Below are 22,998 nucleotides of genomic sequence, written 5' to 3'. Positions count from 1 at the left end.
CTCCCGCAAAAGGCAAAGCCATTACAATTTTAAGAAGTTTGCTTATGATGCACATTTTCCCTGTATTTATTCTCATGAATTCAGAGCTGATATGAAGTACTGACTTCAACTCAATGAATCCTTTGTTCTTCTGTGTGTTCATTACATTATCGTTAGAGTTCCTACTATGTACCAAGGAGTCAAACAATTCTTGGAAGCCCAGGGCAACAGGAAGACTGACAAGAATGCAAGATCTGGACTGGGAATGTACCTCCGAGTGCCTGTCTAATTGTACAGGAGACCCTTGCTTCTTATCTTCTCTAGCACCGAATAGACCAGTGGAGCGTGTCGTTAATCCCAGCACTCCTGCGGGTGGAAGGCAGGAGAATCAGACATACAAGGTCTGGGACTGGAGACATGGCTGAGTGATTAAGAGCACTATTCTTCCAGAGGACCTAGTTCGATTCCCAGCACTCACATGGCGACTCAAAACTGTCTATAATTCTGATTCCATGGAACTTGATACCCTCTCCAGGCCTCTATGGATACTGCACACACACGGTACACATAAATACATGAAACCAAACACCCATGCACATAAAACAAAATTTTTTTCTTTTTCAAAAAGAAATTCAAGGTCATCCTCAGCTGTGTAGAGTTGGCTACATGAGACCACATCTCAAAAACAAAACAAAACATACCAAAGATTCTTTGTTCCTTTTTTATTTATTTGTTTTTATTTTTAAGTGTTTTGCTTTTGTGTGTCTATGCACCACATACATGCCTGGTGCACATAAAGGTTAAAAGATGACATCAGATCCCCTGGGTCCCCTGCAAAAGCAACAAATGTTTTTAACCCCTAAGCCATCTCTCCCACCCCCTAAAGATTCTTGTAAAACTTGTAATGCAGTGTGATGGGCACTGGCAAGCAGGGCATGCTAGCATGCTTTCAGGGCAAGGGTTTTTCAGCTTAATGCTTGCTTATTACAAGTGAGGCCCTAGAGTTAATGGCTGGCACTGCAAGCAATGAAATAAACTAAAAAATAAAACAAAAATCCTGTCAGTCATGATAGTAATCCCAGTAGTGAGTTGGCAGTAGTAAGTGAATCCCCATCAGTTCTAGTTCACCAGCCTAGCCTACATAGTAAGTTCCAGGACAGCCAGGGCTATGCAGAGAGACTGTATCAAAAATAAAATAAAATAAAAATCTTCCCTTGGAAGATGCAAGGAGTTAGCCTAGAAAAATTAAAAATGTCTTAGGGGGATTTCATTGATTGTATCTTTCTTCTTTTATTTCTCCTTCCTCTATCTGGCAATGATCGCTTTAACTCATGCTATAGACAAAAATTAAATCAGTGTGAATCACAGACCTATAAGGGCTAAAAAAAAAAAAAACATCTTAGAAGAAAGCATGGGCGCAAGACTGAGCATGTATTGTAGTAGACCATTTCCCAGCATTTCAAGAAAGGGGCAGGCATTTTAGACTGACAGAGGAATGTGGATGAGAAGGATTTGACCTAAGCAAATGAACAGAAACAAAGTAATTCCAGACAGCAGAAACTGCTACAATACAACTCTTTTGTTTACTTTCTTCTCTGCAATGTTAAGAATTGAAACCAGCCGGGCGGTGGCGCACGCCTTTAATCCCAGCACTTCAGAGGCAGAGCCAGGCAGATCTCTGTGCGTTTAAGGCCAGCCTGGTCTACAAAGTGAGTTCTAGGACAGGCTCCAAAGCTACACAGAGAAACCCTAGCTTGAAAAAACAACCACCCCCTAAAAAAAAAAAAAAAAAAAGAAAAAGAATTGAACTCGGACAGGCCAGAAAGCAGCGCATGCCTTTTCATCCCAGCACTCTGGAGGCCGAGGCAGGCGGATCACTGAGTTCGAGGCCAGCCTAATCTACAGAGCAAGTTCCAGGACAGGCTCCAAAGCTATACGGAAAAACAACAAACAGATAAATAAATAAATAATACAAAATAAAGAATTGAACCCAGGACTTGACACAAACTGGAGGGACTCTCTACCACTGAGCTATGTCCCCAGCCTCCTGGGGTGAACATGCTGAAAGAGTAGTTCCCAACACTGGGGAAGCAGAGGCAGGAAGGTGGGAAGTTGAAGGCCAACCTGGGCTACATAGCAAGACCTTCTTAAAAGAGGAGAGCAGAGGGGAGGAAATAAAAGTCCAGGTGTGCTTTTTAAAAAGAGACTTCATTTACTTTATTTTTCTGGGATAAAAACCCTATGTGGTGCCCATAGATGGAGCCTGGGTCCTCTGGACAGAGATTCTGAGGTAGGTTTTCACAAGATGATGGGTGAATTCCTGCTAAGGAGACTTGGTAAACATAGTCTCTTAGCAGAGGTCAGGGGCCAAGATAATTATCAGAATTCTTTTCTTTTCTTTCTGTTTTTTTTTTTTTTTTTTTCCTTTTGTTTCTTGAGACAGGATCCCATACAAACCAGCAAACCAGCCCGGCTTCGAATCCTCTATGTGGCCAAGGATATCACTGAACTTTTATTTCTCCTGCCTCTACTCCCAAGTGCTGGGATTACAGGTATGCACCACTACAATCAATTTATCCAGTGCTGCGATTGAACTCAAAGCTTTGTATATGCTAGGTAAGTGTTGTACCAGCTAAGTGACATCCCCAGGCTCTGGATTAGAGGGGTCTGTATTTCTGTATTCATGATTTTTTTGTGTGTGGTGCTGGGGATTGAACACAAGCCTTGCTGTGCATGCAAGGCAAACATTCTACCTCTGAGGTACAGACCCAGTCTCCTTATGTATTTATTTTTTTATATTTTTATGTACGTTGGTGTTTTGCTATGGGTGTCAGGCCCCTGGAACTGGAATTATAGACAGTTGTGAGCTGTCATGTGGGTGCTGGAAACTGAGCCTAGGTCCTCTGGAAGAGCAGTCAGTGCTCTTAACCACTGAGCTCTTTCTCTGGCCACCCCCCAGCCTCATTTTTCTTTTTTCAAGACAGGGTTTTTCTGTGTAGCTTTGCGCCTCTCCTAGAACTCACTTGGTAGCCTAGGCTGGCCTCAAACTCACAGAGATCCGCCTGGCTCTGCCTCCCGAGTGCAGGGATTAAAGGCATGCGCCGCCGCCGCCACCGCCACCCGGCTTCCTTTTTTAAACCTTTTATTTCATGTATTTTATGTGTATGAGTGTATACATGTATGTATGTACACTCCATGTTTGCCTGATACCCACAGAAGACAGGACGATGGATCCCCTGGAACTGGAGTTAGAGATAGTTGTGAGCCACTATGTGGGTACTGGGAATCAAGCCCAGGTCCTCTGGAAGAACAAGTGTTCTTAACCACTGAGCCATCTCTCCAACCCCCTCCTTTTCTTTTGAGATTTATCTGTTTATTATTTTATGTGTGTATGTTTTGCCTGCATGTATGTATGTGCACCATGTACATGTCTGGTATCTGTGGAGACCAGAAAAGGGCATTAGATCTCCTGAAAAGTAGAGTTACAGATGATTGTGAGCACCCATGTGGGTGCTGGGGATCGAACCTGGGGCCTCTGCAAGAGGAATAAATGCTCTTCACCCCTGATCCATCTCTCCTGTGTACCAGCCTTGACAAAGTCTCATTAAGCTTTCCAAGCTGCCCTTTGATTAGCTCTGGAGCCCAGATAGTCCTTGAATTCGCGATTGTCCTCCGTCAGCCCACCCGGTAGTTTGGGTTTCAGACCCAGCTCCTTTTCACTTTCTCGGTGGCGTTTAATGACACAGCATTTCTAATTCATATTAAGTCCATCTTGTTGGTCTCTTTTATCACTTACGATTTTGGTGTCACAATGATTGGAACTCATCATCTAAGTCAGGTCACAAAGGTCTCAGCCTCCAATTTCTTTTTCCATGTTGGGGGTGCTAGAGAGGGAACCCCAAGGCTTGCGCAGGTCAGCAAGTATTTTTGATTGGGTTACATCCCCACCGTACTCCTGATTTCTTCTAAGATTTTTTTTCTTAGTTTTGGCTCTTACTTATAGGGGGCTATGATTCACATTAAGTTAATTTCTGGGAGTTGGGGATTTAGCTCAATGGTAGAGCACTTTGCCTAGCAAGCGCAAGGCCCTGGGTTCAGTCCTCAGCTCTGGAAAAAGAAAAAAGTTAATTTTTGGATATGGTATGATACAGGGATCCAAATGTCTCCTTTCACGAGAATGCTGGCTAGTTTTTATGTCAACATAACACAAGCTAGCGTCATTTTGGAAGACTGAACCTCAGTTGAGAAAATGCTCCCACCAGACAGGCCTGTGAGTAAAGCTGGGGTGCATTTTCTTGGTTGGTGACTGATGTGGGGAAAGCCTGGCTCATTTTGGGCGGCACCATCCCTGGGCTAGTGGACCTGGATGCTATAAGAAAGCAGCTTGAGCTGGGCGGTGGTGGCACACGCCTTTAATTCCGGCACTTGGGAGGCAGAGCCAGGCGGATCTCTGTGAGTTCGAGGACAGACTGGTCTACAGAGCGAGATCCAGGACAGGCACCAAAACTACACAGAGAAATCCTGTCTCAAAAAGCCAAAAAAAAAAAAAAAAAAAAAAAAAAAAAAAAAAAAAAAAAAAAAGAAAGAAAGAAAAAAAGAAAAAGGAAGAAAGAGAGAAAGAAAAAAGAAAGCAGCCTGAGCAAGTGGGTAAGCAGCGTCATGGCCTCTATCAGCTCCTGCCTCCAGGTCCCTGTCTTGTTTGAGTTTTTGCTTCTCTCAGTAATGGTCTGTGCTGTGGAAGTGTGAGCTGAAATACACCCTTTCCTCCCCAGGTTGCTTTTGGTCATGGTGTTTTAACACAGCAGTAGAAACCCTAACTAAGATAGCCAGCATGATTTATAGGAAAGGCCATTCTTTCGCTATTGAAATTCCTGGATTCTTTTGTCTGAAATCAATCAACTGACTATGTGTTTATTTTTACTTCAATGCTAGTCATTGATGTACATGCTTGCCTTTATATTCTCCTGATTTTTGCACATGCATGTAAAAATTACTTTCAGTAAATTTTCAGTAGAAAAGTTACTAATCTAATTTTTAGTTTTATTTATTATTAATGTATGTATGGGAAGGACATCCTTTCCACGGCACACATGGGGAGGTCAGAGGACAACTTCATAGAGCTTGGTTCTCTCCTTCCACCGTTACATGGGTTCCAGACAGTGAACTCAGGTCCTCAGGTTTACAAGGCAAACTTCTAACAGGTCCTTGTCTATTTGATTTTGTGAGGCTGAGAATTGAATTTAGAGGCCAGCAGTGGTGGCACACACCTTTAATCCCAGTACTCAGGAGGCAGAGGCAGGCAGATCTATGAGTTCAAGGCCAGCTTCGTCTAAAAGCAAGTTCCAAAACAGCTAAGGCTACACAAAGAAACCCTGTCTTGAAACAACAACAAGAAAAAAGGAGAATTGAACTTCGGAGTACTTGAATGCAAATGCTCTATCACTGAGCCATAATCCCAGCCCATAAAAAGTTAATGAAGAAATAGAACCATGGGGCTGGAGAGGCAGCGAAATAGTTAAGAACTCGCAATCCTCTTGCAGGGGACACAGGTTCAGTTTCCAGCACCACAGGGCAGCTCCCAACCCCTGTAACTCCAGGGGCTCAGACACTGTCCTCTGACCTCCTCAGGTTTCTTTGTACACATAGCATACATTCACATAAACACATACAACCAAATAAAAATAAAACCTAATAAGAAAGAAAGAAATTGAACACTAGGTCTGGGACTGTAGCTCACTGGTAGAGTTTGCTTTCTATACACAGGATCCTGGGTTCAATCCTCAGCAACACACACACACACACAAAAAAAAAAAAAAAAGAAAAAAAAAAAAGAAAAAAGAAAAAGAAAAGAAGAGAAAGGAAGGAAGGAAGGAAGAAAAGAGAAAGAAAAAAGAAAGAAAACTGGAACCAGGCAGAGTGGCGCACCATAGTGTGGCTGTTTCTTCTCAGTTAGACTTCACCATTCTGGTTATGAAGTAGACCAGCTGTGATCATTCACATGAAGTCCTAGTGAAAAATCACAAGGCTCACTCACCCACCCTCAAGGTCATACAGGAGGTAAACATTTGCTGGGCAAAGTGGTGGAACTCTTTGGTGATGTTTTTTTTTTTTTTTTTTTTTTTTCCTGAGTCATCCCTGCTGGGGATAGAGTTCCTAGAAACATAGATGTCCAAGGTTACCCGTGCTCTTATAAGCAGCCCTGATAACATGAGGTCACCAAGGTGGCCTGGAACAGAACCCTTTCTTTGGTTTGTCGATGTCCTCTTTATCTGGGGTGGATAGACATAACAAAGAGAAAAGACAAAGTTGGGCTGGCGGGATGACTCCATGGATAAAGGAGCTTGCTACCAAGACTGAGTGACCTGAGTCCCACCCACCTGACCGACACAGGAGGAGGAGGAAACCGACTCCCTCAAGTCATCCTCTGAACTCTACACACGTGCTGTGGGTGCTCACACACATGGCCGATGACGCTCAGGCTTCCCCTCAACAAATAAATAAATGTGATAAAAAAAAAAAAAACTGTAAAGAGAAAGCAATAAAGTCTCATAAAGCTTGTGGAAAAGATTTGCTAACAAGGACAGACTCTCCTGTTCATGTTTCCTCCTCACAAGGAGGCCGATTTCAACCTGTGTCGTGGCACATGTCTGTATTTTGGGCATGGAGGGTTCAAAAGTGCCCTGGGCTGCACAGTGAGACTGTGTTTAAAGGTTGTTCACTGACTGAACTGATTCTTTTCGGATGCATTTCCACATCACATTTATAGTATTTCCCAACTAAGAAGCACAGCTCCTCTTGGGCCTTCAGTGTCAGGAGTTACTGATTCACCTTCCCCTATAGAAAAGGGACAGCACCTGGCTCAAAACAAACAAACCAAACAACAAACGACTGAGGGTGAGCTAGCACTATATCCGTTCATAGTTATGCAAAAATGAACTTGGTTTGTTTGAGTCAAGGTCTCACTGTGTAGTCCTGACTGCCCTGGCTTTATAGACCATCTGGCCTTGACCTCACAGACATCTGCCCACCTCTGCCTCCAGCGTGTTGGACTAAAGGTGTATGACTTGACTCGAAAATTGATTGATTGATTTATTTATATTGTTGACATGGGGTCTTTTATAACCCAGCCTGGCTTCAAACGTGAGAGATGCGGATGACTGGACCTTCTGCCCCTGCTGCCTGCGTTTCTCAAGGGCTGAGCTTACAGCCCTGCACTACCATGCCTGGTCTATGTAACTGTGCATGGATGGAGTCTAAGTCTTAGTGTGTGCCAGACAAGCACTCTACCGATCAAGCTACAACCTCAGCCCAGTTATTAACATCATCAACATTTCAGTCATGTTGGGAGAAGTTGGGAGGAGATGGGAAGCTGGAGAGGAGGTGTGCCAGTACTCAGGGGCCTGAGGTGAGAGATTTATTTCAAGTTTGGTACTAGCGTGGCTACAAAGTGAAACTCTGTCTCAAACAGAGAAAGAGAGAGAGAAGGAGAGAGAGAGAGAGAGAGAGAGAGAGAGAGAGAGAGAGAGAGAAAGAAGCATGAGCTAGTTAATAAACGTAGAGAGCTATCCAAAGCGTAAAGCAGATGGGACCAAGTGTGAAGACAGACAAAGGGAGGTTCTTGGAATCTACAGGCCACTCAGTGAGTTTCGCTTTTATCTTAAGGAGAAAGCTACCCAGGATGCACTTTACCCGTGTATGAACCTGTCAAACAACAAATTCAATAAGTGTTAAAAAGAACAAAAGGGCCAGGCAGCGGTGGCGTACGCCTTTAATCCCAGCATTCAGGAGGCAGAGCCAGGCGGATCTCTGTGAGTTCGAGGCCAGCCTGGTCAGGACAGGCACCAAAACAACACAGAGAAACCCTGTCTCGGGGAGGAAAAAAATAGAAAAAAGAAAAGAAAGTGGATCAAAGACCTTAATTTGAAACCCGAAACACTGAAACTTCTAGAAGAAAACATAAGGGATACCCTTCAAGATATTGGTGTATGCAAGAACTTTTTGAATAAAACATCAACAGCACAGAAACTAACCATCCTCAACAGACGTGACTACGTGAAAATAAAGTTGCTGCACAGCAAAGGAAACAATAATTTTCCCCCCATTTTCTGTGTATCCCTGGCTGTCCTGGAACTCACTCTGTATCCCAGGCTGGCCTAGAACTCACATAGATCTGTCTGCCTCTACCTCCTGAGTCCTGGGATTAAATGTGAGCACCACCACCACCTGGCATGATTTTTTTTTTTTTTTAATTTTTCGAGACATGATTTTTCTGTGTAGTTTTGGTGCCTGTCTGGGATCTTGTTCTGTAGACCAGGCTGGCCTCAAACTCACAGAGATCTGCCTGGCTGTGCTGGGATTCAAGGCATGCACCACCACCGCCCAGCCCTGGCATGAATTTTTAAGATTCATTATACAGTAAAGAAATACTACTGCAGCTGCCTTAAGCTGCGCAAATTTCTCTCTCCCAACTCCCTAGGGTCCCTAGGCATCACTTGGATTACTGTGGGGGAGGGGCACCTTTGGATTGGGCAAAGATTTAGATTTAGGAGGAAGGAAGGGCAGGAGGTTGGGGCAAAGTATACTCAGACAAGTGGCTGAAGGGAACAGGTGAGTGTGTGGCACTCCAGCTCCAAGGGCTTCTCTGGCCTCCTCTTGCACTGCCTGAACTTGGGATCTGCATGTCTCTCAGCCACCAGGACTGGCACCAGCGGCTGGTGAAGGTCAAGGAGATGAAGTAGTTCTCTCAAGGGCAAGAGCAGGTGGGGCTGAGTGAGAGGGCAAAGATTAACTGAGAAATCTGAGACTGAAGACATGGCTCAACAGATAAGGGCATTACTGCTCTTGTGGACGAACTGAGTTTCATCGCCAGCACGCTCACTGACTGATTACCGTTGTTCATGACTTCATTTTCAGAGGATGCAACCAACCCCCTCATCTGGCCTCTGTGGGCACCAGGTGTGCACATGAAACACACAGATATAAGCATGCTAATACTCATACACATAAAATAAAACTAAATAAACCACGAGCCAAGCATGGTGGTACACCCCTCTAATCCTAGCTCTTGAGAAGCAGAGGCAAATGGATCTCTGAGATTTGAGGCCACCCAGGTTTATAGTGTGCATTCCAGGACAGCCAGGGCTACATCCTACATATATACACTTATTCCCTGGAATGTCACATGTTATCCCAAGGTTTGTGTTTTCAGTGGTGGCAGGCAGGGAGCCCTTTCCAGGGACCCTCAAAGAAAGACTCCCTGAGACTGAGAATCACATCTGTGTCCAGATCCTGCAGAAGGTGTGTGGTGATCTACCAGATCCGAGGCAGGTACTGCTCAACAATGCCAACATCAGTGGCTGTCATGTCTGCAGAGGAAAGCTGGGCAGAGACTGCAGTCTTGAAAAGTGCAGAAATCGATAGTTGCTGACTGGTCTGGCTGACTTTCAAAGTGAAACATCCTGACGTGGAGATGCCATTCGGAGGTAATTCATCTGAACGGATTGGTCTTCCTCTCTCCACTCTTCCACTCTCGAGCTCTCCACTCTCAACTCTCCTCCTCCTCACTTAAGTAAACCTGAGGGGTTTTCCCTTGAGTTTCAGTTTTTCCAGAGTCTTTGCTGACCATTCTCCCCCTACCGCCCCCTCTTTCTCTCTCTCTCCCTCTCCCCCCACTTTCTTCTCTGTTTTTCTGTAGCCCAGGCTGGTCTTGAACGTATCACATACCCGAGGCTAGCCTTGAACTCCTCATCCTTCTATCTCAGCCTCCTAAGGGCTAGGATTACAAGTGTGTCCTCAGGCCTAGTTAGATTTGCTCTTTTAAAAATAATTTTTAATATTAAAAACGTCCTTACATTTCTTGGTGTATTTCTTTATTATTTTTTGGTGGTGTGTATGTGTAGGTACACATGTGTGTGACGCCTGTGGAGGTCAAAGGGTAACCTGAGGGAGAAGGTTCTCACTCTTCACCAGGTGGTCAGTTTTGGTAGACGGCACCTTGATTCTGAGCCACCATCACAGGACCTGGGTTTGCTCTTTTTTTTTAATTCTTTTTTTTTTTTTTTTTTTTTTTCAATGACATGTTGGTATTCTCTTGTGTAGCTTTTGCGCCTTTCCTGGAACTCGCTTTGGAGGACCAGGCTGGCCTCGACACTGCACAGAGGAATCCGCCTGCCTCTTGCCTACCCGAGGCTTGTCTGGATTAAAGGCGTGGTCCACCACTGGCCCGCTTAATTCTAAATCAGTTGATTGTTTTGTTTTGTTTCCCATTAGGGAAGGATGGACTCACGCCATCAGTAGCACATGAGGAAGTCGCGAGGAAGCAATTTATGGATTGACTAGGTCTATGCTCGTATGCCTAAAATACCATCATCTGTGGGCTCCTCGAGGAATCAAACTCAGGTTATTAGGCCGGCACAGTGTGGTGCACGCCTTTGAATGCATAGCACTGCTGGGAGGCGGACGGAGGCAAGCGGATCTATCGGAATTCTAGTGCCGAGCCCAGAGCTTACCACTAAGAATAATGAAATTAAAATTAAATTAAAAAAGACAATAGCAAAAACAAACAAAAAAACCTCAGGTCATCAGTCCTGATAGCAAGTATCTTTATCTACTGAGACATCGCCCTGGCTCTGAGGTTTGTTTTCTGGGCATGGAGGATCTAATAAAACACTTCAGTTATTTGTAGGTCACAAAGAGAATGTGCTAGCCTGGCCTGGTATGTAGTACACTTCCATACCCACAGGTCTAGGTCCTAAGGCGGTACAGGCAGGAAGATCAGGAAAAATTCAGATGCCAGCCTCCACGACATCCAATCCAACTTCCCCACCCCACCCCCAACACACAACAACAACAACAACAACAAAACCCACAAAACAAGCAGAAAAAGAGAGAGATAGAGAAAGAGAGAGAGAAAAAGGGAGAGGGGGGAGGGAGGGAAAGAATCGGAGGGGAAGGAGAGGCAGAGAAATCAGTAACAGGAAGCCCTCCCAAGGCAAAGCCTCCACAACGCACACCATATTGCAAACCAGGATACCACTGGAGCCAAGAGAAATGACTCAAAGCAATCACACTCACAATAGACTAATGAAATCATTTGCATAGCAATTTATTCCTGTATAATAAGGATAGTGTTCTGAGACCTAAAATCTCAATGTTCTCTCCCCAGTGGCGCTCCTCTCCTCCGCTGGAAGACAGTCTTTCAGCAAATGACTGGGCAAGCGTGGAGTCAGTCTCGAGGACTACTTCACCTGGCCATGGTATTACCCCGGTGACCAGACCCATATCAAACAAAGCACCTGCCAAAACCCACATTAAAAAAAAAAAAAGAGGAAAATTCTTTGTGCTGGGCATTGAACCCAGGACCTCAAGAATGCTCCATCATGCTGCAGCTGCCATGTCCATTTTTTTCTGCTTTGGTTTGTGTGTTGAGACGGGATTTCATGTAGCCCAGGCTGGACTCCTGATCCTCCTGCTTGTCATTCCCAAGCACTAGCATTATCAGCATGTGCCAGCCACGTTGCCAGGCTCCAGTCTTTGCTCGTTATTTTCTCTGCTTTGCTCCTGTTTTTCTGACTGCAATGGAGCTCTCATGCAACGTTCTCTCTTTGCTTCTCATTCTCTTTCCCCCTCCCTCCCCATCCCTTCGTTCCTCCTTTCCCTCCTTCTGGATGTTGCCTCCTTGCTTTACATGCTGTCCCCACCCCCGTGGTTCTCCTCTGCCCTGCCCTATCCTTCTGTCTCACTGCACCTCTGAAGACTCGACCCCCTCTTCCCCCCAGGCTCTGCCTCCCTGTCGCTGTCAGCCTGTCTGCCTCTCGCTGCAGCTGCCCATCTCCAGCTCAACGTACTTCCTGTTTCTATACAGCAACCCCTCTCCGGCCTCTGCCCCTGCTTCTGGGTCCCCTCTCTGATTCCCCCTCTTCTCCATCTCCACCTCTCTCTCTCACTCTGTTAGTTTCTCCATTGGCCACTACCACCTCTGTCTCTCCTGAGTCTGCTTTCAATGTTTTGATGTCTAGACTAGCTGGGCCTTCCTCCCTTGGGGTCCCTTTCTGTCCTCTTTTATTCCTGTTTTTCCTGCTTTCTTGGTGATCATTCCATCAACACTATGATCTGGCTCCTCTCAGGTCCTTCAATATGTAGAACAGGCTTTTGTAACAAGCTTTTTGTTTGTAACAAGCTTTTTCAATATGTCCGCTGAAGCTTTACTCTTCTTGCCCTCAAGTTCTCACTGCCTGGCTTCTCTATGGGGTTTAATCTTTCTTCTACCGAGACCGCTATCTGTGGACATCTGTCTCCCTCATCCTCTTTGTCTCTCTCTCCCTCATCTTCTTCTTCTTCTTTTTTTTTTTATGGTTTTGGTTTTTCGTTTTTCAAAACAGAGTTTCTCTGTGTAGCCCTGACTGTCCTGGAGCTCACTCTGTAGACCAGGCTGCCCTCAAACTCACAGAGCTCTGCCTGCCTCTGTCTCCCGCATGTTAGGATTAAAGGTGTGCACCACCAACGCCTGGCCTTAGCAGTGCTTTTTAAAAGCCCCTCCCTCCTGCTTCCTGTATCCTTTCTGAGGGTGACTAGGGGTTATCACTTTTTTTTCCCCTTTGGTTTTTCCGAGACAGGGTTTCTCTGTATAGCTTTGCGCCTTTCCTGGAACTCACTCTGTAGTCCAGGCTGGCCTCAAACTCACAGAGAGATCTGCCTGCCTCTGCCTCCCGAGTGCTGGGATTAAAGGTGTGCGCCACCACCGTCCGGCCAAGGGGTTATCACTTTACTGTTCAATACAACAGTAACCCCAATCTGCTCCACAGTTCCTGTAACCTGGACGTTCAGACTAGAAAGGGTGGAGACCTGCATGCAATAGGAGACTAGCTGTGGAGACAGGGAAGAGAGAGCCTTCAAAAGACTCCAGAAAAGGGTCAGTCAGCTATCCTGCCCCTCTGGCTCTTCTCCCCTGCTGGGCCTCTGCCTCAGTGCTCAACACAACCCAGAGCCTTCAAAAGCTTTGCACTGGGTGATCACATTGTGTATTCAGTCCAGATGGTTCAGTCTCTTCTGTGGCTCCTGGCTCTGTGCTGCCTTAGGAGAGACACCATGTTCATCTAAGAATTTACATTTCTTTAAAAAGGTCAAAAGATACATAAGTATTAGAAAGGCTGTGTGCAGCAGAGTATGGTTGAGTACAATCCTAGTACTTGCAGTCTGACCCAGAGGATGGGAGGTATCAGCAACAACTGCACTGGCCTGGCTTCTGTCTGTCCCTGGCAACTGCCATGCCCATCCCTTCTGGCAACAGATAATGTTTCTTGGGCTCTCATCTCACCACCAGAATTTGATCATAAATGAGGTCTCCCTGACTCTAGAAGGATCTCCTGTCCCATTGTCTGTCCTTACGCTGGAGCAAAGGAATTCACTGAGCGGTAATCTAGGTTCCCACGAAGCCACTAACATTCACATTTCTTCTTGGGTCTTGGGAAGGGGAGAGAAATGAGTTAGCTGGAAAAGGTCCTGAGATGCTGATAATACAGTCTAGCCCTTGCTACACAGTAGACTATGCAGTGAAGGCTACCATCTCCTCTTCCCGGCCCCAGCCCCCCAGGGCTGACAGAAGAGGAAGCCTCCGCTTCTCTAGTCTTTCAGACTGAGAGTGGAATTGTTCCTGGTGACAGGCTCACCATCATGCGTCTTGATCGGCCGAATCTCCTTGTGCACGACGATAAATGAGTTGGGCCGAGACTGCAAGACATCCCTGATCAGGATTCGGATACCCAGTGAGATGCTCATGGTACCCACAGTGACCAGTCCAGTTATACAAAGGATGACCACAGCAGGAGGCACCAGGTAGTGCTGCCGAAACAACCACAGGGTCATCCACCCTAGAGGTAGAAGGCGGAAGAGGGCCAGGGTGGTCAGGGTGGCCCAGCTGGTTACTCTGAAGGCCAAGGACGAGGCCTTATGGGAAAGCAGCAGCAGCCTCCGCAGATGCAAACAGATGGAGTTCAGCTCCAGAAGCAGAGATACCATGGCGAAGCCCACATAGTGGCCCGACAGAACCGCGATGCTGAGGCAGCTCACTACCTGGGGGTGAGGTTCAAAGTCAGACCTTTGCCTGACCTGTGCCCGTCAAGTCCCGCCAGCCTAATATCTATACTGGGGATGCACAAGCATTTTTGTAGGACTCCCCCCCAAACCTGACCTTTCTGCTGACCCTTATCTAGCAGCCTTCACCCAGAGTCTGTCTCACCCCAGAGCTACGCTATTTGCATAACACACTCCAGCTTCCATTCCTGGCCTTTTCTGCCTCATTCCCGCATGCTATACCATGACTCCTCGCTCTCAGCAAAACTCTGTACCCGTGTTTTCATGACCAGCTGGATGTTTGTGGGGGATCCAAACTCCTTGGGTAATGCCCAGACTCCAAACTGTGGCTAGCAGCCAAAACCTCCCTCCAGTTCAGTCCAAGACGGGGAAGATAGGTTTTCAGGGGACTTGGTGGGAAAGTCAGAGGACAGAAGGCTGAAGAGGGGTTGGGAGTGCCTCCTTTCTATCTGTCTGTCTGGCGTCTCCCTTTCAGTCTCACCACCACATGGTGACAGAGAAGGTCCCAGGCCTGCGCCAAAGTCTGATTCCACAGCATGTCAACTCCATCCGCCAGGAAATAACCTGTGGGCATGGGGGAGGATTGTGCATCAGCTCCTCGCTGGTGCACAGCCTAGAGAGGTGTCTCAAGTCCCACTTTTCCCAGGTCCTTAATCCCTCACAGCAAACCTCCAGCAACATCCGCTCCACTCCAAAGCGGGGGAGGGACCTAGAATTCCCGTTTCCACGCTGCCTTCCGTGGCTCAGTCTTTTCTGTACACTCACCCACTGACACCGCTACCAGGACCACTGCCCACGGTGGGTGGCCATGAATCGGGTCGGTGACCATCTGAGGATAAAGCCACAGCCTGGGGAAGATGGGGGGCTAAGGTCAATTTCTCCAAGACCTAGATCCAGCCTTCCCCTGGGTACTCCATCCGCTTGCAACTCAACCCAGCTCCAGACTTTGAAGACCTCGAATCTATCTATTCTAAGAGGTACCCACCCAGCGTTCTGACCTCAGTCTTCCACGCCCTCATCTCCACCCCCACCCCTCAGTGCTTCGTCAGTCTCTAAGTTCCGCACCCGACCAGCGCCCCTGATCCAGAGAGTAGGCTATGCATCAGCGAAACGAAAATGTTCCGCCACATCCAGCTGTCCTGAGTAGATTCCGGGGTGGGCAGCAGCTGCAGTCCCCAGTGCAGCCCCCGAAATGACGCGAAGGAGGCGCCAGCCACAAAGAGTCCCCAGGATGCCATGGTCTGGCAGGTCAGCTGGGCTTCAGTTTGTGTCTTCGATCCCCGCGCCTGGTGGACCGGACCTCTCAGTGCCCCGGCGGAGTCGGGATCTGGCTTTTCCACGGAGCTGTGCCGGGGGCTTCCTCGCCTGCCTTGCCTTGCCAACCTGTTGTAACTTTCCCCTGCTTGTCCACGCCCCTATCCCTCGGCAGGGCAGTGATTGGCTCAGCTGTGGGGCCACCGCCCGTGGAGCCATCGAAATGATGGCGTCCCGCCCCTGCCTGGGGGTAGCCGGTTGGGGGCTCCCGGGCATCAAGTCCGGCAACCGAGCTCAGACCCCCTTCCTGCACGACACTAGAAGTCTTTTCCAACGCCACGAGTCTCCAAACCCCTCAGAGTTCCAGAAAGCGATCTAGTCTAGCCTTACCTGACAGGTCTGGGGCTCCGCCAACTAACTTTCACCTTCTGCTCTGGTTTCCTCATCTCTCACCTACTGGTCATCATTACCCACAGCCCCAAAGGCTAGAGCAGCCAACCCCTGAGGGCCCACACCTTGCACCACCTCACCTTTACCTGAGAGCATGGCTAGCTAGGCAGAGGTGCCCTCGGCCACCTGTCATTCCCTTACATAGTACTTCCCAAACCGAAGAGCGCTCCCCACTCCCTTTGGAGCAGTCTTAGGGGATCCCTTCCCAAGTTTCCCCCCCCATTGGGGATCTTTATTAGGCAGGGAAGGCAAATGGGAATCACTACTACCACATACCTGAAATGCATCCTCCATCCCTTCCCAGGCCTCAAGAAAAAGGCCGACTCAAGAGATAAACACCCACGGTGACAACACTATAAGCCTGTTCCGATTCTAGACTGGTTTGGCTTTAAGGAACATCCTCTCCAACCCCAAATTCCCTGGAGTGACTGGTTTGAGCATTTTCCTTCTTTCTTACTCCGAGCCACACCTCCTCAGCTGGCTGGCAGCCAGAAGTCGGAGGAATGCTTCCTGTATGCAGAGCAAGTGGGTGGATTCAGCCAACTAAAGAAAGAAGTTCACAGGGCTGACTTCAATGTGGTGAGCACCTGCTTCGCTTGTACAAGGCCCTGGGTGTGATTCCCAGCAACACACACACACACACACACACACACACGTTCACGAAGCAATAGGTGCCCCAAACAAACGTTTTCACCAAGGCAATTAGGTACAGCCCATCCTCCTATATCCAATTCTCTGAAGTTTAAAAAAATTACCTCAAGGACTGAAGAGATGATGGCTTTAGTGGCTAGGAGCATTTGCAGCTCTTCTAGAGGACCTGAGTTCAATTCCCCACATCCACATCAGACAGCTCACAACAGCATGTAACTCTAGCTCCAGAGAAAGTGATGTTCTCTCCTGGCTCTGCAGGCACCCACATCAGGTGCCCATACCCCCACACAGACACACAATATAAATCTTTTCAAAATTACGTAGAGGGGGTGAAGAGATGGCCCCGAAGTTAGCACTGGCTGCTCTTGCAGAGGACCTATGTTCGATTCCCACCACCCATGTGGTGGCTCAAAATAGTCCAACTCCAGTTCCAAGAGGTTCTAAGCCCTCTTCTGGCCTCTGGAGGCACCAGGCAGAAGAATGGTGCACATACATGCATGTAGGCAAAACACTCATACACATAAAAAAGTAAAAATTTTAAAAATCACATTTATCTTTTGCTATCATTTATTTAACATGCAAAAGCAATATACAACTAGTATAGAAAACTTAGAATGACGGGAAAACAAGGGGGAAATTCACAATTGCTCTATCCCATCATTCAAAAATAACCACTCCTAACATTTTGAGTCTACTTTGAGTCTTTTTTTTTTTTTTAGTCTATGTATTACAAGTATTCACTCATATTTTAAAACAAATTGTTTAAAGACAAAATTAAGGTCACAAAACTCACACTTTTTATAATCTCTTTAATATTCAAAGAGCATTTTTCTTTCCAGTCAATTTTTCTTCTGCAGGACTCTGGATGGCTGTGCAGTACTCCACCACTGGGATGACTATAATTCACCCAAGCAACCCCCACTGCGGATTTTCATGACAGCAGAAAAAGAATAGATTTCCAAACAGCAAAAAAAGAATGGATTTCCAGACATTATCCCTGAGATAAGCATTTTATAACCAAACTCTGATTTTAAGATACATTTCTGGAACACAAAATTACAAAGCCAAAAGACATCTCTTACAATGTTTGACGCCACTGCCCACAACGTATGGGTGTGTTCCTTCGGCCTCTATTGACCTGTTATACCATGATGAGGGGAAATGCTTTCATCAATGTCAGCCTTCTTTTAATTGCTTTTTTTTTTTTTGAGACAAGTGTCTCACGTAGTCCAGGATGACCTTGGATGTAGGATCCTCTTACCACCACCCTCCAGGGCGCTGGGATTATAGGCCTGTGCCACCACACCCAGCTCTAGGCAGTGCAAAGACAGAACAGGGCTCTGTGCAAGCTGAACAAGCATTCTCCCACCTCAGCTAGAGCCCCAGGCAAAGCTATGTTTTTCCAGTGTTACCCATTTGAGTCTCTCTTTGAATTTGCTCTGTATTTCCTTTCAGAGGTGGCTCATGCTCCTCCAGGGTGGTTATACAGAAACTGCAGGGTAGAGAAGAGATAGGACCATACTTCATTATGGGTCTTCATCTCCAAGGGAGGTAGGTCTGGAGAGGAGATGGCTGGAAGCTTGTCTTTCACGGAGGCTGGCTGTTCTCTTTCCTGGTGTTCTCCAGGCTTCTGTGTGCCCCTCTGACCAATGTCTGGGACAAGCCCCTGTGGCGGCTCCAGGCCAGGTCCTTCACTGGTCTTCTGCCTGCCTCTGTGTTTCCAGGCTGCCCTTCCTCACCTCTGAGGCTCCGTGTTGGGTGAAGATAGCAGAGCCATGACCCAGTGCTGGAGAGACGCACTGTGACCAGTGGCGTGAGGAGGGGAAGAAGGCAGGGTGGAGGGACAGAGCAATCTTCGTTGCAGGGTCCGAGTAGACTCGGCCTCCCCACCCGCCTCGGCTGCAGGCCCTTACACATCCTACCCTCATCTCAGGCTGCAGCGGGGCTGGCTTCTGCGGTCTATTCTCCCCTATGACTCAGTTGCTCATAAATGAGAATAGGCTAGGACGACTCCTCCTTCTCCTGCCCAACAGAACAAACAGCTTCCTGTAGCCCCTGAACCCCATCTTCTGGTAGGGAGACTGGGCCAAAGGTGAACCACAGCCAGAGCCCAAGCCCAAGCATGTCTCAGGAGCTAGAGGCAGCAGAAGGGGGTCCTATCGTTACAACCCGTCTCCCCGATGGCTAGAGGAGACAATTTCTGGCCTGCACAGCACTGAGCTGAGTCTTACTATCCTGGAAAGCAAAGGCAGAAAATAAATGGCAGTGGCTGCTGGGGCCCATCCAGGAGCTGCAGTCTTTACTTGGGGTGGAGGGGAGACCTTGGGTCACCCCTGTATGATGAGAAGTCAGCATAGGACTAGCCTCCCACTACACCGGTCTTAACCCTAACCTTCCCTCCACCCCAATCCCCCAGAGCTGGGTGTGTAGTCCGGGGGTGGGGGAGGGAGAGCAGTTTACAGGAAGAGCCGTCTTGTTTCCACCCACGGAAAGAGAAGAGCCCGGGCTCTGAGTCAGCCCAGGTGGACTTCTGATGCCCTCCTGCCTGCTCATCTATGGGACTCCCCATTTCACAGATGGAGAAGTAGACATGTGTAAGGGTCCCCACAGAGGTGAGTACCCCTAAATCCAAAGTCTGGACCAATCTAAAAGATACAGAGAAAGGTAAATGCACGGGTGACCACTCAGATCAGAATTTTGGTGTCACCTCCCCGGGAGTACATTTACTTTGAGACCTCATGTGAAAGGAAAGTTGGGGCAGAGGGTGAGAGATAAGAAGGGCAGGCCTACAAGGAAGTCTTGGTAAACAGGTAGGCAGACTTTCCTTCCGTTCCTTCCCATTGCCACACAGAGATCAGCTAACCTTGGGGAGGTGGGGCCACCTATTCCCCAATTCAGTCAGGGCCTTTAACCTGGATCTCTGGCTGGGCCAGTGCGGGTAAGGGCTCCCCGGGGCACCTTTCCTTAAAGCCATCACCCGGCTGTCCAGCCCTTCCCAAGGCCAGTTCTGTCACCTTCCAGATGGTAGGCAAAGAAGCTGCTCCTCCTCTTCCTCCTCGAAGCCAGGGGCAGAGGGCAACAGTTCTTCAACTGGCAGCTTTAGCTGGGTCAGGACATAAAGCTTGCCACTGAAGAACTACTGCGGCTCAGCCAGGTGAGGGTGTGGGAGGCACAGGTTCCTAAACGGGAGGGAGAAAAACAGGAGAGCTCAGAACAGGGCTGGGGGACAGCGAGCGACCGGGACCCACTAGCTCAAGCTGACTTTCAATACCTTCTAATGAGGGGTTCTTGAGTGAGAGGCAAGAGGCTTCTAAATGCACGTCTCTTGCCCCGCTTTACAGACCAGGAGGCACTAGCTACCTTGGCAACCGGCTGAGGACTCCAGCATCTTCAGCATTCAAAGGGCAGGGTCTAGAACCTAGGTCCCAAGTGAAAAAGTAGATTGGCTCAACTGACTTGCTCTTAGTGAGTTCAGCGGGAAGGAGGGTCGGTGGAGGATTAGAATGGGGAGGAGGGCTAGAGTTTGGAAGGTCGGCGGGGGCTCTGAGGAGTATGAGGGAGAGGACAGCTGACCAAAGGCGGGAGGGGAGGGAGGTATGGGCAGGGTGGCTGGGCAGCTTCCTCAGGACTCTGAGATGCCAGGCATTCCGCTTGCACATTCCGGGTACATCTGGTATGAATTCCAGGCTGTCTGCCGGCCCCTCCACGTCTGAACTTTGTTCCAAGTTCCAAGCCCCGCCCCCACAGTTTCCAACGCATGAATCAGCAGGAAAAGCCGGGGCCCTGCAGCATGGCCCAGGGAGGGGGCTGGGGGCGTGGCAGGCTAGAGGGCTGTGAGCTGGAGAGGGTGGTTCTGCACAGTCAGTCCAAGGGCACGGCCACTGCCAGATTGAGGGGCCAAGGAGATTGTGCCTTGGGATTTCTATATTCAGGGAGTGGAAAGATTATGGTGGGGTGGGCGATTTTCAAATTCCAAAAAAGCCTCTTGGGAAGCATAAACTTTGTGGTATCTTCCTTCTCCTAGGTGATCACTTTCTGTCCACTCCTCTCTCTGCCCGAGATGGCTCTGTTCAGCTACAGGGTTCATTGGCTGCTGAGAGTTTGTGCCAAGCAGGTGCCCTTGGCTGCCGGGCGGGGTGGGCCCAGGGCACTGACCCTCTGACCAGCTGCTCCATCAACCCTCTGGCACCTCGACAGCTTCTAGCCTACTCTGACAGCCAGGATGACAGGCCAAATGAGTTGGAGGCTGAAACTAGGGCCAGAGGGAGGTGGGGACGTTAGCCTAGCCGGAGGCTGTGGGGAGGGGCCAAGAGTTGGCCAGGAGGTGGGGAGAGAGGGAGCCCAGCGATGACTAACCCAGGCGCCCCACCCAGCCAGCGGGCTTCCCAGGCGGTCATGGCCAAGCCGGGGCTAGGGGCCTCACCACCGGACATACTGGGGGGAGGTGCAAAGGTGACCTTCTCTCTGTCCAAGACGGCCAGTTAGGCTGGAGGGGGGGGGGTTGGGGTAGAGTTTCCAGGCCCTCCTCCTGTCCGCCCCCCCAACCTCCGCCCAACCGCGGTGAAACCCTAACCTTTGGGTTGCATAAGGCCTCTGCACCGCCGCCCCCTACTCCTTTCCCCTCCCCCCTTACATAACATCCCCGGGAGGGAACGAGAGGAGGGGCTGGCCCGCCCAGCGACCCCTTCCCTGCCAGGGACTTGAACTGGCCCTGACACAGTCAGTGCCGGTAGAAGCAATGCTTCTACCTCCTCCAAACTACTCGCTCCCCCAGATTCTCCCCAGGCTAAATGGTCAGCTCCCGGATACTCAAACCAGAGGGCGTCGGGGTTAGACGTCCCCAGCCCTCTGGTCTCTCATCTTTTCCCCCCAATTACCTCTCCAGACCTTCTGCCACGATTCCTGTCCGAGACCCTCTCTTTAAACGTCCAGACACACTACTCGGGCCAGTCCAGGTCCCTCTCCCGGGAGCGTCCCCGTCCCCGCCGCCCCCTCTCCCCTCCCCCAGAAGGGCAGGGTGTGGTCGCCAGGACCCTACTTTCCCCCATCACCCTGTTACCGCGATTCCCCCCGGAATGACCGGGTCCCCAGATCACACCCACCTGATGCTGGGTGTGGGGGTTGCTGAGGACAGGGGAGCAAAATCACTGCGTCCTCTCCGCACGGCCGACCGCTCTGTCTCTTCCCATCGCCCAGCACACACCGGCTCCAGTCTCCGATCAGCTGGCGGCGTCGTGACGCACGAGCTGCGAATGCACCGCCCAGGGCCAATCACCGCCCACTGCTGAGCAACGTGACCACACCCACTCGGGGGGGGGCGCCAGCACCTCCGCTTACTCCCGCCCCTCCCGACGTCTGGGCTCTGATTGGCAAGGAGGCCACCCCCTTGCCTGGAGGAACTTCCCTAAGCCACGCCCAACAACTCACCAGCTGGCCAATAGCTGAAAAGGTGTGGCTAGCCCTCGGCCTAGGCAACTTGCTTAGACCAGTTCTACGTCAAGCCATAGTTTAAAGAGCAGAAGGAAGTGAAGGCGTGTGTTTTTGCAATGCATCTTGGTCAATGAAGTTCTTACGGTGACACCCGGCTTCCCAGAATGCAGCGCGCTCTGTGAGTTGGCATTTTTAAACTGATCTCTGAATCGGTCGCGGGGAAGTCCTTAAAGGGCTACAGCCCCTCCTTCTTGGAACTTCTTTTAGACAACCTCAGAACTGATTCACCAGCCTCCACAGAAGGCCTAAGTTAAGGAAGGTGGAGCTCGCAGAGCAACAGGATTGGGCAGAACTGAAGATGGAAGTCAGCCACCGAGGCAGCAGAACTCCCGAGGGCTTCGGGGAATAGGGACGACTGTCACCCGCGCGGCCCCTGTCTTCACTGGAGATCTAGGCTACCCTTCGTGGGTCTAGTGAGAGGAGTCTTTTCTAGTAAAGGTCTGTCTCGTCCTGGTCGCCGAAGAGCCACGGCTTCTCAAGGGGCAGCTTCCTAACAAAGGATTTATAGCACAGCTCTCACTTTTGAGAGAAGGCGTCTGTTTAGAAATTAGGGGACGATCTGTGGAAAAGTAATACAGCCAGAAACCCCATTCTCTGATTTGCACCCATTCAGTCCCGGCCTCCAAAGCGCTTCACTGACTCAGACCTACTTAGGGAAGTGATTTCAAAGGTGGAGACCAATGAAGAGGCTGCTCCTTCCCCAGGGGCCAATCAGAGCCTGAAGAGCGGGGGGTGGGCAAAAACTGAAATGAACCCAATGACTTGGCAAAAGCTGCTGAATTGCTTATTTAAAGGGACAAGCCTGGGACCACCTCATCACTCCCTCCTCACCCTCAAGGAGGAACTTGTGGCCCGGGGTTCTTGACTTTTGCATCATATCCAGATTGAGGGTGCCGGCAACTGAGGCGGAGAAATGAGAGGGGAGCCTGAGGTAGCTCCTGGGTCAAGTATGGGCTAGGTGACTGCTAACGTTTCTTCAGACTCCTAAGTTCTGCGTTCAGGACATTGTGCCTTTAAGGAGACTTCCTGCCTTCCGCCCCAGTAACAGCTGATTGTTCGACCCCAGGGGACGAATCAGCCTTA

At 49.1% G+C, this 22,998-nt stretch overlaps 1 protein-coding gene and 2 long non-coding RNA genes across 3 annotated transcripts; 1 reads left to right on the top strand and 2 right to left on the bottom strand.

The window, feature by feature from the left end:
- The first annotated feature begins 6,934 nt into the window (after nucleotides 1-6,934).
- On the top strand, nucleotides 6,935-17,744 carry LOC119086923. The gene is made up of 3 exons (XR_005090322.1): nucleotides 6,935-6,948; nucleotides 15,881-15,886; nucleotides 17,659-17,744. It is a non-coding gene; the product is annotated as an uncharacterized LOC119086923 (long non-coding RNA).
- Nucleotides 12,629-15,939, bottom strand: Tlcd2 (TLC domain containing 2). Its single transcript, XM_028866749.2, has 4 exons — nucleotides 15,136-15,939; nucleotides 14,836-14,918; nucleotides 14,552-14,634; nucleotides 12,629-14,049 (listed from the first exon to the last, which is right to left on the bottom strand). The coding sequence occupies exons 1-4, from the start codon at nucleotides 15,306-15,308 to the stop codon at nucleotides 13,600-13,602; spliced, it is 789 nt and encodes a 262-aa protein (XP_028722582.1). The 5' UTR covers nucleotides 15,309-15,939; the 3' UTR covers nucleotides 12,629-13,599.
- Nucleotides 16,975-21,680, bottom strand: LOC119086922. Its single transcript, XR_005090321.1, has 2 exons — nucleotides 21,528-21,680; nucleotides 16,975-19,604 (listed from the first exon to the last, which is right to left on the bottom strand). It is a non-coding gene; the product is annotated as an uncharacterized LOC119086922 (long non-coding RNA).
- Between the last annotated feature and the right edge of the window lie 1,318 nt (nucleotides 21,681-22,998).

This window comes from Peromyscus leucopus, chromosome 8b (genome assembly GCF_004664715.2).
Source record: "Peromyscus leucopus breed LL Stock chromosome 8b, UCI_PerLeu_2.1, whole genome shotgun sequence".
In the NCBI taxonomy this organism is placed as follows: Eukaryota; Metazoa; Chordata; class Mammalia; order Rodentia; family Cricetidae; genus Peromyscus; species Peromyscus leucopus.
The sequence above is the reverse complement of the archived record's forward strand: the minus strand, read 5'-3'. Positions and strand labels throughout refer to the sequence as shown.

What these genes read in the sequence shown, in the direction of transcription:
- Tlcd2 (XM_028866749.2), bottom strand. Translation starts at nt 15,308, where the DNA reads ATGGCATCCTGGGGACTCTTTGTGGCTGGCGCCTCCTTCGCGTCATTT. An exon ending in CCTGGTAGCGGTGTCAGTGG is followed by an intron (nt 14,635 to 14,835) that starts GTGAGTGTACAG and finishes CCATGCCCACAG; the next exon opens with GTTATTTCCTGGCGGATGGA. An exon ending in TTCTCTGTCACCATGTGGTG is followed by an intron (nt 14,050 to 14,551) that starts GTGAGACTGAAA and finishes CCTCACCCCCAG; the next exon opens with GTAGTGAGCTGCCTCAGCAT.